Source organism: Larus michahellis, chromosome 11, assembly GCF_964199755.1.
Source record: "Larus michahellis chromosome 11, bLarMic1.1, whole genome shotgun sequence".
NCBI lineage: Eukaryota > Metazoa > Chordata > Aves > Charadriiformes > Laridae > Larus > Larus michahellis.
In genome coordinates this window covers 17,859,689-17,872,662 of record NC_133906.1, presented here as the reverse complement: position 1 = coordinate 17,872,662, position 12,974 = coordinate 17,859,689, and the positions used below count along the sequence as shown (strand labels likewise).

Sequence of the window (12,974 nt, the reverse complement as noted above, 5' to 3'; positions counted from 1 at the left end):
TTTGTGGCAGGGTAAAACCCAGGGGATTGGCAGTGATCTGGGAGGTCTTTGTGTGGTTCTGTGTGATTCACCCAGGGAGCTGGGCTGCAGAAAGAGTCCCAAACCCGCTCTGCAGGTGCCCGGGAGCCGTCTGACGGCTTCTACTGCCTCCTTTGCCCTGATCCCAGACGTTTTAGGCACAGGTGATGGGCATCACTGTTTGCTTTCCTAATTTCTGAGTTTCTACATCTTCGCTTTGGAGCCCGCGTCCCTCCTGCAGCTCCCTGGGGAACTTTTCGGGTCTGGGCACAGGCACCCCTGCGGCTTGCTCTCTTCCTTGGAAGGGGAATTGTAGTGCTCACCGTCCGTGTTGTGGTTCACCATCCCCGCAATGGGAAATCTACCCAGCCCAGTCCTGAAAACTTACTACTTGGGACTTTAAAAGCAAAAAAACTCCTTATTTTTTGGAAGGATCTGTGTGAATGTTGTCTGAACTGGTTCTCAAATGCAAACAGTTGCTCCTACTTTGGAATAATAAGGCACAGGGGATATGTATTTTCCTCTCTGTTTCTGAGGACGTATGTGCTGAGACAACATTAAACTCCAGCGAGGAGACGTGCAACAGGAATATGATCAAACCCTACTGCTGCAAAAAGAAGAAATAGTGACTTAAGGGTGCCTGCGTTCCCTGGGTAGAGACCGTCAGTGGAGAGATGCATTGCATTTCTATCTCATTACACGGAGATGCTGAAGGTTGAAATGCTGTTAAATATACCACAGGCTCTTATTAAATGGCTATATTAAAACAAAACAAACACACACACACACACACACACCAGATTGCAGCCGGTGGAAGCACATTCTTTATTTGAGGATCGTTTTTTTTCAGACAGGCTGACTTTTAATAAGCTTCTTGCGCCGGCTGATGTGTTGGCTCAGCATGACGGTGGTGCAGTGGGATGCTCAAACCCAGCAGCCGACCCCGGGGGCAGCGCAGGAGCCTCCTGACTCCCAGCTTTGCTGGCTGCGAAGGGTCACTCCTGCTGCCATCGCTCACCTGGGCAGCCAGTGCCTTTTCCCGGGTGGGGAAGTTGGGTACCAGTTTTTGTAATGTGCCAGAGACCCTGATGCCGCAGAACGGCGCTGCCTGAGCTCAGGATGGTGCTTGAGCACAGGCTCTTAAGTTGGGACATAGCGATGGCACTGGGAGGTTTAGATTGGGTATTAGGAAAAATTTCTTGACGGAAAGGGTTATCAAACACTGGAGCAGGCTGCCCAAGGAAGCGTTGGAATCGCCATCCCTGGAGGTGTTTAAAAGACGGGGTGCTGAGGGACATGGTTTAGTGGTGGGTTTGGCAGTGATAGGCTGATGGTTGGACTCGATGATCTTAAAGGTCTTTTCCAACCTAGACAATTCTGTGATTCTATGTGTTTTGGGGTGGTGGTGGCTTTGAAATACATTATTCGGCCCCGATTCAGGATGGCACATGCTGTAGGCAGTGACTGAACTGAAAGAAAGTGTAAATAAAGGGCAGAGGATGAACATAAGGAACAAAACCATAGCTGCTATTTTTGACGGCTGCTTTGACCTCCCATGCCCATTATACCCCATCCCTGGAGGTGTTCAAGGCCAGGCTGGATGGGGCTTTGAGCACCCTGGTCTAATGGAAGGTGTCAATGGCAAGGGGGTTGGAACGAGATGATCTTTAAGGTCCCTTCCAACCTAAACCATTCTGTGATGACGGTGACTCTGCGGCTTGACCCTCAGCACCAGCACCACCTCACACAGACCCTTTGCTTTGAGCTGGGAAACCCACATGCCGCCTCCTTCCTTCCCTGGTCCTGCCTACGCTCTCCCTGTCTACTGCTGTTTTCCCAATAATAATGCGCTTTCTAGTGGTACAAAAGACTCTGCTTTCCCTGTTACTTTCTGTCTTGCTGGTAACCACAAATTATAAATTAATATAATATAAAAACTTGAAAAAGTTTTGTTTGAAATGTTTTTTTTTTTTGCTTTAAAAACCTTTTTTCTTTAAAAAAAATAGTTTAAAAAAACTTAGAATATAGAAACTTGGGGTATATTTTTATAAGCAGCAGCTAGAACATGTCTGTTTTGACTCAGTATCCGGGTGATTCAGGACACGGTGGAGCTGTAAATGTCGCATAATGTTTACTGAATGAAGCATCGGTGTTTGCTGTGTGGTGATGGCACTGCTGAAATGCTCTTTCTTTCTGTGGGGATGAATCCCCCCAGCCAGGGTAGCTGGAACTTCTGGAGCCTTCTGGGAGGTCCACCCTGCAGATAACGTCCGTTCCCTGAAATCTGGCCTTAACTATGTTTGATTTGTTGCTCGGTGCGTTTTGGTGCTCAGTTCCTTAACGCAGACCACATTCCCGGTGGCTGCATCTATCCTAAGCTGCCAAAATATTTATGATTTTAAAAGACGAGTCTAAGATGGGAAATAATGGTCCTCTGGTTCATGGAAGAGGAGATGATCTATTTCTCATCTTCCTCATCTTACAGGTGCACGGTTAGTGTTTCTTTAGATTTGTAGGAAAAAACCTGCTCAATCTTCATCCTGCCTGGCAAAGCCAGTGACTTTTGGGGGGTTATTTTGGATGCTGAACTATCCTCTCTCTTTCTTTCTGCTACTTAAGAGAATATTTTTGCTGTCACAGCTTGCCTGTAGCTCCACATATCCCAGCGGCGTCGCTTCCCCATGGCTTTCTGAGGGATGCTTTGGGGTTTTGCTTATGGTGAGTCTCTAAAGCTGGTTTCTTCCTTTTACAGACAAATGAGCAAAGGGCAGTATTTTGCTTTTAATGATATGTTTATTGTGGAGCTACTGCCAGTCCCTGTGTACCTGCGTGCAAAGCGTCTAACATCTGTGTGCTCCACTAGCCATCAGATTTCCATGTAAAGCAGGACTATCCTTTTTCGCATCTCAGGAGCTGAATTTAATTCACCGATACGGTGCAGTAACTCCTTATATCCATTTTAATGGTCTGGTGAAATTCTGTTAGCAAAATACCTAATGAATGTTGCGATTCAATCAGGGAAATCTCGAGTGTAATGTGCGGAGCGGTGCCAGCATTATATAAATCATTAAACATCAAAACGTTAAAAAAAAAAATAAATAAAAAATCCCTAATCATCATCATCATAACTCCAAGAGCTCCTGTAAATGGCAGGGGAGGAAGCCAGGGGTGGGCAGCGCGGGCGCCTGGCTGGGACGGGGACGGTGGCGAGCTGGGGGGAGACGGCTCGCCAGCTTGGTTCCCTGCGTTTCTCCGGGTGCTTTTTTGGATAACGCAGATGCTGTAGCACGGGGAGGGGGTGGTTTGTGTGCTCTGGAGTCCCCCCAGACCCTTGCAAGTCCTAGAAAGGGAACAGTTATTAATTAAAGGGGTGCTTTAAATAAAATGAAGGAGAATAGTCATTTTCTGTAGACAGTTTTCTACTTCAGCTCCATTTGCGTTGTGAACTGGGGCCTGGCTGTAATTTATTTTGGCTATTTTGGCCCTGGGAACTCTTGCAGCAAAAAAAGGTTCAGTTGTGCTCTGAAAGCCAAGATTTTATAAAGATAAACGGTCTAGAGGTTTGGGGGTTGTTTTTAGTTTTTAAACAAATCTTTTGAAAGACTTCCTAATGAGAGGCAAATCCAGCTAGCAAAGACTTTGCATTTGCTTTTGAAAAGACTGAATTGGAGGGAAATCTTTGGCTTTGGCCATGGGTCGGCTCTGCTGGGAGAGGTTATCGGCGGAGAACAAAACCAAAAGTAATTGGTCCTGAAATACGGACATGTTTAAAATGCAGCGCGGGCTTGCTGGGCGCTTGGAGTGCGATTTGAAAGACTAACGCAGAATGCAGAATTATAACATTCCTGAGTGTATATAGAGATACACACACATATAAATATATACATATATATACATGTCTATATATATGCATATGTATACATATATGCGTAGATATATATATGGATGACCATGTCAGATTTCAAAGTGGGGTTTTTATCGGCACTGGTTTTGTGCCTGTTTGCTGGTTTAGGATCAGATTGGGTGTTTTGCTTTCACTCAAAAACTGAAGATGGACAAGCAGACTGGACGCAGACGTCCCAGCCCTCACCTCTGCTGGCAAACGTGGTTTGCACTTAATAGTCACTTAAATTTAAGAACAAAGCCACAGAATTCTCCATCATGGAGAAATACTTTTTATTATACGGATGCTGTCTCGGATGGATGGAAACCTTTGGTAAGGCCGCAGGAGATGGGCACTGCAGAGCCCCCGTAAGGCTCCTGGGGAGTGTGTGCCCGTCGGCCGTGGACCACTGCATCCCGGCTGCTGGGAGAGGACCCCGTTCAAGCCCTCCCTGCCTGCAACTCCACCAGTGCTTGGCCTTGCTGCCCAGCAAACCCAGCGCAGGGATCTCAGCTGGAGCCCCCCAGCTAAAAAAAAAAACCCCAAACCTGGCAGCTGCGGCTGGGCGCAGCGGGGGCGAGGGAAGGGAGCAGAGCGGGGAGCCATCGGTGGGCCAGCGATGCTCATCCGGACGCTTCCTACGGCCGCCGTCCCTCCGCCGCAGGCTGCTCCCCCCTCCAGGGATACACCCCCAGATCTGCCGCGGGATGGATGGACAGATGGCGGCCGGCGCTCAGCTGCGCCCGGCGCTGCCTTCTCTGGCCTGCAGAGAGCTGGCTTGTACGAAGCTGCTCCATGCGCGCCCGACGCCTCGCAGCCAGCCTGTTTCTAAAGGCGGCTTGTGAAAGACCGCGGAGTGCAAATATTAGGCATGGCGAGGTGTGAAACGTGCTATTTGCAGGGCACTGGGCATTCACGGCGTCTGCTGCAAGTACTGCACGTCCCCCTTCGAGAGGGTTTTTGGTCTCCCCGGTCTGTCCTGCAGACCATCACCTACCGCCGACTTTATTTCTTTATTAAATCAGTATATTTTAAGCCTGAAGCAGTGTGTTATCTCTCAAGAAAAAGTAAGCTGAGTCTTTTTTTTAATGTAGCTAGGAGTTTTTGTCCTGAAGTGCTTAAGTCTGAGGGTATTTTAGGAGCTCTGCTGTCTTGTGCTGGAAGACAATAAATATGTAGACAGGGAGTGCTGCTGCTCTGAAAGGTAGGTAAAGGGTCTGTACTGAACTGACACTAGCTGAAAAATTTGTTCAGCCTAATTAGCAGCAAATCACTTCTGTGTCCAAGCTTGCTTGTAGAGATGGGAGCCAATTCCCGCCCCCCTTGTCCCTTGCTGCCCTTTGTGGCTTCTCAGTGCCCTCCCTGGCTGAGCCGCTGAGGGTTTCTGCGAGGGCGGCAGATCTGTGTCCCCCGTCATTGCAGACCAGCGAGTGCAAAATGGCGTTACTGGAAATTCATGGGAAACTGTACGCCCATCTTGGGCTTTGTCTCGGACTGTTCAAGCTGTCACCGGAACCGGTCGCGATCGATCGGCTTTTAAATTTCATGAAATTTTAATTAAAGAATGGAAAGCCTACGAAGACATCATAGGACAAGAGCACTGGAAACAAATACAATTTCACTTCCAACCATTAGCCAGAAAAGCAGCAAATGGTTGACTGCACATCACCATTGCAGTCTAATGAAAAGTGCAGCTCTTGGCTTCGGCGGGCAGGTCATTAGTGACTGAATAATCAGTGACATTTCCCTTCTAAATCTGACACAAACGAAGTGCAGTGCTCTGGAAAAAGCCATTAAGAGCAAAGCTTTGCCTTTACTCGGCTCCAGGTATTGCAGAACAAGATCTAATGGCAGCCTTTAGCTGTGATGTGGCTTTGATAGCGTCCACGGGATAGTAACCCCCCGGTACGTCGAGAGCCAAACGCTTCCAGCCCTGCACAAGCACAGTTGCCATCGTGTCATGCAAAAACAGAAAGTGAGACTTGTTCCTTGCCTGGTGTTCGCAGATGCAGCCGGTAAAAGATACGAGTAGGAAAACCTATAATCTAGGGTGCTGGGAAGCCGAAAGGTATATTCTTATGTCTGAGAGGTGCCAGGAGGTAAAGGTTCTAGCTCGTCGTGGAGTCAATTTAAAGCCTGACATCCTCCTGTGAATTCCCGCGGCTGCTCCCAAAGCTGGGTGTTAACCTGTTTTTCTGGAAATTTTTAAATGTTTTCTCGAGGGGAGCAGAAAGCGAGCGGCACCACACAGGAAAAAGGAAGGACCGGTCTTGTTTATGTCTGTCCCTCGACTTTCTCTGAGTAACGTGTTGTCAGATGGACGGAGTAATCAAATGGGTGTAACTTCCTCTGCTCCCTCCCCGTGTGCCCGTGGCTTTGAAAATAATGCTGAAAGGTTAATAGGAGCCAGACTGCCTTGTGGGGGGTCCCTTGTGTTGAAGCACTGAGTCTTTAAGAAGGTTTTTTTCTGGGGGAAAGAGACCCCATGGGGGAAACTTTTCCCAGGCAAAAGCATTACCAGGACCTGGATTGGGAAGCGCTGTTGTCTTGGAAACTCTGTGTTTTGGAGCAGGGCATGTCTGATCTTCAGAATTCCTTTTTCTTTATAGACCCCAAAATAGAAGTTGTCGATGCAGTCGGTGTATCTTTTTTCAATGGCTCTGATTTATATTTAGCCCTGTGTTGGGAAGTTCCGGTGCAGTATTTTTGGTCACCAGCTCTCCTGGTGGCGTTTGGGCTAAGGGTCCACTCATCAGTGGATAAATCTGGTTTGGGTGTAGTCCTGTCAGTTACTGAAAACACGTGAGTGACCACAGATGAAAGCGGGCATAAAATAGTGGGGTAAAAAACATTCCGGGAAAGTTCATTAATGGCTAACTGATTCCACTCCCAGCTATTGTGTAGTTAGTTCCAGCTGAAGGCTCTTGGTAGTTTTATTTCTTAAAAATGGCTTAGTGATATGATGTTGTTTCAAAATAAAAAGCTTTATTACCTTATCAAATATTTTTTATATTTTATATATTACATTTATAGTGCATCCGTAAGCTTCATATCCAAACACTTGGATTTATGTAAGCATCCAGACAGCTATTGCCACGTGATATTCTTTATCCTGCCCTGTTTCAGGAAGGTTAGATTCCCAAAATCCCTTTGTCCGTTAGAATTTGGGACTCTCTTCCGAAGCTGCCTGTGCCTGCCCTCGTCTGATTGCAGAGCAGCATCCCCCTTGCCAGCATCTCGCTTTCCATCACTCGGGGTCATCCAGGAGATGCCCCATGCCATCTGGAGAAAGCCTTCGAGATGCTGTCCAGGGATTCTCCCAAATTACCCACCTGAACGCCCTTCGATGCGTGCTCTTAAAACTCTTTCCTTTGTGTGCCATAAGGAAACCAAAGCGAGGAGCAAGGTGATTAAAAATACTGATATTCCTTTGACAGGCCACCCCCACCAGTGCTTTCAGTTCTTTTTCACTTGACTTCGGTTCCCCGCTGCTCACTCCAGCGGTCGCCATCTCACACACCCAAACTTCTGGATCTAGAGCGAGAGGCAGAATATTGCTCGTAAAATTAATGCCTCTAGCTGACTCCCCTTTTCCGAGTGTATAGTGAAGAAGAACTACCATGCAACGTATCATCTGCGTGCTGTGGTCACAGAGAACCGGGTCGTATTTCTGTATGACCCGGAAACCCAAGCTAAAGAGGAAAACGGGAGCAGCTTTTTAATGGCAGTTCTGCAACTTAATCTGCCCTCTCTCCAGCCCTCTCACCGATGGGTGCGTGCTGAACCACAGCACCCTGAATCCATCTTTTAAGGACTGGCGGCGTATGAGTGATGGGCGTTGCTTTTGTGACTTGAAACCCTTCAGAGCACAGAGGAGGAAGCTTCTCTCTCTTTTCCATCCGCAGGTGACGTTGTGGACATCTACCAGCGGGAGTTCCTCGCCCTCCGGGACCGACTGCACGCAGCCGAGCAGGAGAGCCTGAAGCGCTCAAAGGAGCTCAACCTGGTCCTGGAGGAGATCAAGAGAGCGATCTCGGAGAAGCAGGCCCTGCGGGATATAAACCGGACCTGGAGCAGCTTATCTGGTGAATAAACAGAGAAGTTGAGGATCTCGGGCTGTTTTGAAGCTGTTGCTAATGAGGAGGTAGAGAGGTGTGTGTGCGTGTGCGTGTGTGCTGGGCTGCGGACAGGACGTGCTCTTCTCTCCCCCGGCGCGAGAAAAGTGTGGAGTTCAGAGGGACTTGGGAACTCTTAAACTCCTGTTTAATTACAGGTGCATATGCATCATTAAACACTGAGATTTGCCTCTGCCGAGGATATTTGCCAATTTGCTTGCTTACAAGTCGGAGTTTTTTTTCTTGCAAGTCATACACGCCATTTCCTATGGCTGTATTGAATCCATATGGAAAATGGGTATCCAAAGAGAGGGGGGAGGAAGGAGTTAGGCTGGCTGAGCACCTCTTGCCAATTTATTTGTTTTGTTGGTGTTTTTTTTTAAGTTGCTCTGTTGAAGAAAATTGGATCTCTGCAGAAAGATCCGATTTGACCTTCATTTGATCTTCATTCTTCCCACTCCTTCCCAAATATTTTGAGACTTCTTTAAGGCCCTCATGGCTCCTGCTGAACTTTAATTGGGTTTGTGGTAGCATGTTAAAGGTTGGCCTGATTTTTTATAACCCAGCAGTAGTCTCGGGTGGCCGGGCTGCTCTAAAAAGGCTTTTCGCCTTGCAGTCTCTTCCTACCTGCCATGCCTTGCAATTGATTCCCTTTTCCTTTTTAAGACGAAACCAAGTTAAAACTGTGGAATATCACCAACAAGAATGTGCTGCACCTTCCCACCATCTTCCATCATTTGCCACATTTGCTGTCAAAGGAGAACAGTCTGCAGCCAGCCGTGCATGTGGGACAGGGGCGCACTGGAGGTAAATGGGAATTAGTGCTGCTTCTGGTGCTCTTCCTCACCTTGGTGCCTGTCCCTCCCCTTTCCTCCGGGCCTGGCTGTGGTACGGAGACGAGCAGGACTGGAGGAACGGCTGCATGCATCATGCAAGCTTCTTGGTCTCGTGGCACGTGGGGTGGGTAAGCCATGTCACGTCTGCGAGTCTATGGGGGAGTGCTGTCTGTGCTCTTCATTGGCACTAAAATGTTCTTGATGCTTCTACCAGACGTTTTTTGCTGCTTTCCATCTCCAGAGTGCTCTAAACTTTGCCTGGAAGGTGGTCAGATGAAAGCACAGTTTGCACGGTGCTTCACGGAGACTCAAACCAGTCTTAGGAGACAAATCCTATCTGGTGTAGCACTTTGGGTACTAGATGATTCCCCCCCTCCTCCAAAAGCCCAACCCAAAACCAGAGACCTGACTTCTCCCTCCTAAACAGAGGTGCTTCTGCCCATGGGAGGGGTTTGGAGAACAAAGGTGGTCTTAAGTTGATGTTGACAGGCTGAAAAGGCCCCTAGGGGAAGGAGGGGGTTTGGGTGTTTCCTTAGGCATCAGTCTTTTGGGGAGAAACGAAAGAGTCTATCTGGCTGCCATGGGTACCCTGCCAGCCTGGCGCACTGGGGTGCCGCTGGTCGGTACTGGGCTGGGGGACAAGAGTATGGGAGCCCTAGGTAGCCCAGGAACCCACCAACCTGCTGATCACTGCTGGTTTTTAATCACGGAGCGTGGCACCGAGCAGGTGAACCATGAGACGATCATGGGAGCAGAGTGAAGTGTCTTGTCCCGGTACACCCCCCTCTCTAAAATCTCTCCTTGGCCCTGGGCAGTGTCCGTTGTGATGGGAATCCCCAGCGTGAAGCGGGAGGTGCATTCCTACCTCACCGACACCCTCAACTCCCTCATCTCAGAGCTAACTCAGCAGGAGAAGGAGGACTCCGTCATCGTTGTCCTCATCGCCGAGGTAAGACAGAGCTTTTCCTGTTTATCCCGTTTTCCTGGCCCCGCTGTCTGCCAAACAGTGCCGAACAGGACGGCTGCCCACCTGGAGGCCAGCTCTGCTGTTTGCCGGGACGGATAAGCCCAGCCTTGGGCTGCCATCCGAGCAGGATCATTAGGTGCATCCTGCCCAAAATGAAACATCGATTGGGCCAGAGAGGGTCAGGGTGCGAGCAGGCAAACATTAGTAGCTGCCAGCGCAGCACGTGCGATAATCTTTGTGGCTCTTGCAGGGTGCTTGAGTGGTTGTTCCCAAAATGTGCCAGAGCAGTCCCATGGCCACATCTGGGAGAGCTCTCAGACCTGCTCCTGAAGCAGCTTCATTTCTCCGCATACCTGCAAAGACGGCTCTAATCCCCTCTCCACACCCAAGAGCCTGCTGATTTGGGGCTGAGACTAACATGATGCCTCTTCATACTGGTGCCTGGAGCCCAGAATCAGTTGCTGAATCCAGGGGCTAAAAAGCCTTGATACATTAATCCGCAAGAGCTGCTTTTATCTATGGGTTTAGATGGTTATTTTTCTCCATGGCTTTCCCCTCAGGATTATTTTCTTGAGCTTGAAGTGCATTTGTCTTAATTTCCAGAAATCCGTTGAGAAAGATAAACCTCAGTGGCATGTTACTGGGAGCAGAACAAAGATGAATGTCTGGGTTTGCTGCCTGTTTACCCATAACTTGACATTTTGAGTAGCATTTGGCTTCTGGGTCTCTGGCTGGTATTTCGTACAAGGAGAAGGTGTGCACAGATGGGTGCAGCCCAAAGTGCCCGGGACAAGGTTCGGTCCTGGCTGTTGTTTCCCTTTGAGCCAGGACAGGTTTGGTGGCTGTTTTCTCAGGGAGTGAGTTAAAGCATGAGAGGTTTTAAGTAACTTTATCAAAAATATCTTCTGTTTAGGACTGCAGTAATTTATTTTTTTTTAAGTTGACTTTGAAAATAGGGCGCGCGCTGTGATAACAGCACCTGGCTTTCCATGCGTACCTGTGATGATGGACGTGAACAACAGAGAAATTAATTGTGATACCGTCAAGTGCAGGAGCACACGTGCTGTAGCCCAGTAACAGCAATGGTAGTTGTAGATCACCACCGCCGTCACTGTCCACTCTTGCCAAGCTTGTCTTTGTAGCTGCACAACATCCTTCTCCCACGCGAGTGCCAACCACCGCTGTGCCTGCACTGCCTCTTCCCAAAGTGTTTCCCAACGTACCTGCACTTGGCATTGCTCGTTCGGACCCTTCAGACACGGGATAGAGAGTAAATAGCGAAGAGGTCCTATGAACCAGGAGCGGACACTGGGTCATTTGGAGACTCAGGACAGCTCAGGAGCAACTGAATGGCCTTTTGGGGATGGGGATTTCTCATTTCCGAGTGCTACCGCTAACAACCACGGGTGTCATCCACGGTGGCCGGGCTGCCTGGGAGAGCTGGGGGCTCCTCGGCTGGCAGAGGGGAGTCCTGGGACGAGCTGGCCGTCTGGGCTGTCACCAAGCTGCCATTTCAGTGGCAGCCGGGTGCTTGGAGCAGAGCTCTGCATTTGCTCCCAAAGCCAGGAGCATCTTTCCTGCCTTTGTTTTTCCCGTTGCTGTTTTCTTGGCAGCACCGGGGTAGAATCAGTCCAACGCTGGGAGCCTGAGCCCTTTTTAGGAAAGGGACCATTTTCCTCTTGAGAAAACCCTCCCTTGTCACCTCCCCAGCTTGGAAGCGCTGGCCTCAGCTCGTGACATACATCCCCGGCGTTTCACTTCTCACCTCCGCCCGGCGCCAAGCGCAGCAACAGCCGGTCCCGGCTTCTGCAGTGCTGCGTCTGCAGATCCGCCCGGGACACGCGGTCCCGTGATCCCTACAACCTCCCAAAACAATGCCGCCACCAGGAAACAGGCACAGTTTTTGCTCCTGGGTCTCCTGCCCTTTGTTCTTGGATTTTGTTTTCCTGGTCGCTGTGCAGATGGTTTCTGTCCGGTGCCCGTCCCTGTGTTTGCACTTCTCTCGCCTGCAGAGAGCGAGCGGCGTGCGGCGCTGCTGGCCTTTGCCTCCCAACTGCGCCAGGTTGCCAGGTTGATTCTGGGAGCAAACTGTTGGTTTAGGAAGAAAAGCGTTCACATGAACCTGAAATGAAAAACGCACGCTCATAAATAGACCCCTCTCCTTCACAAAAGGGGTAGAGATCCTTTTCTGCCGAGAGTATTCGCTTGGATGAAAGCCAGCGTGTAGAGAGAAAAAAAAAAAATAAAGAGCCCCCAAGTTAACACTTGGTGCAAACACTTGGTGCTGGCAGGGGCAGAAGTGCCAGGAGAGCACGTGGGGCAGATGCGCAGCATCTTGAGTCCTTTGGGGTGGATTTTGGTGTGTGTGATGCCTTTGGTTAATGCTAGCCATAAAGGAGGGCTCCTAGGAGTCCGTCAGCGCGGGGAGTGTGGTTAAGCTGGGTAAAAGGAGACATGAAGATGGCGCGGAGGTGCTGACAGTACCCCGTGGTGCATTGACGGTGATTTCTGAACCCCGGGGGGCAGAGGCTGAGGCTGAAGGATCTAACACTGCTTATCTTTTGTTTCAGACGGATCCGCAGTACACAGCCGGAGTGGCAGAAAATATCAGAAACTTGTAAGCACCTCCAGATCACTGCGGCGGTACGGTCTATGCCTTTAGCAAGGCCAGGGAGTGGCTTTGTTAAGGAGAAAATACAAGATTTTCTGCTTCCCTTTTGTATTTTTTTTGTTGTTTGGGTTTTTTTCTGTTCTTAAACTCTGGGCTGTCTTTGCTATTGCCGCTTCCACTTTCTGCTTGTTCTAAAATGCATCCCATATGTAGCTTCCATTCGGCTGCTTTGTGCTTGCAGTATTTAACGCAGGCCGTTTCATTTTGCTCTTTCTGTCCTGTGGCATTGCGAGGAGATGGATTATTTAGATTTCCAGTGATCCTGGCAATTGTTTCTGTGTCTAGTGCGGCCCTCTACCTGCTCTGCAGAGTCAGAGCAACTGGGCAGTGTGGTAAGCACACCCAAATGCTCCTGCCTTGTTTTGCTTTAAAATCCGTGATCCGTTTTTCTTCCTGCTCCAGCCTGTTTGTTTTTCCCTTGTTCTAGGCACTAGTTACGTTTGTCTCTCACGCTAGCTGCTATTTATGTCCCGGCATCTTAGTG

General features: G+C 49.2%; 1 protein-coding gene across 3 annotated transcripts in view; it reads left to right on the top strand.

Moving 5' to 3' along the window:
- The window catches only part of MGAT4B (alpha-1,3-mannosyl-glycoprotein 4-beta-N-acetylglucosaminyltransferase B), a 52,928-nt gene that overhangs the window by 28,976 nt on the left and 10,978 nt on the right, over window positions 1–12,974 (top strand). For 2 of the 3 annotated variants that reach the window (XM_074603821.1, XM_074603820.1), the window contains exons 2-5: window positions 7,807–7,986; window positions 8,683–8,823; window positions 9,668–9,801; window positions 12,390–12,436. In XM_074603821.1, coding sequence (XP_074459922.1) covers window positions 7,807–7,986; window positions 8,683–8,823; window positions 9,668–9,801; window positions 12,390–12,436 — 502 coding nt within the window. The remainder of the gene's footprint in view (window positions 1–7,806; window positions 7,987–8,682; window positions 8,824–9,667; window positions 9,802–12,389; window positions 12,437–12,974) is intronic. The other variant, XM_074603822.1, reaches the window with a different exon arrangement.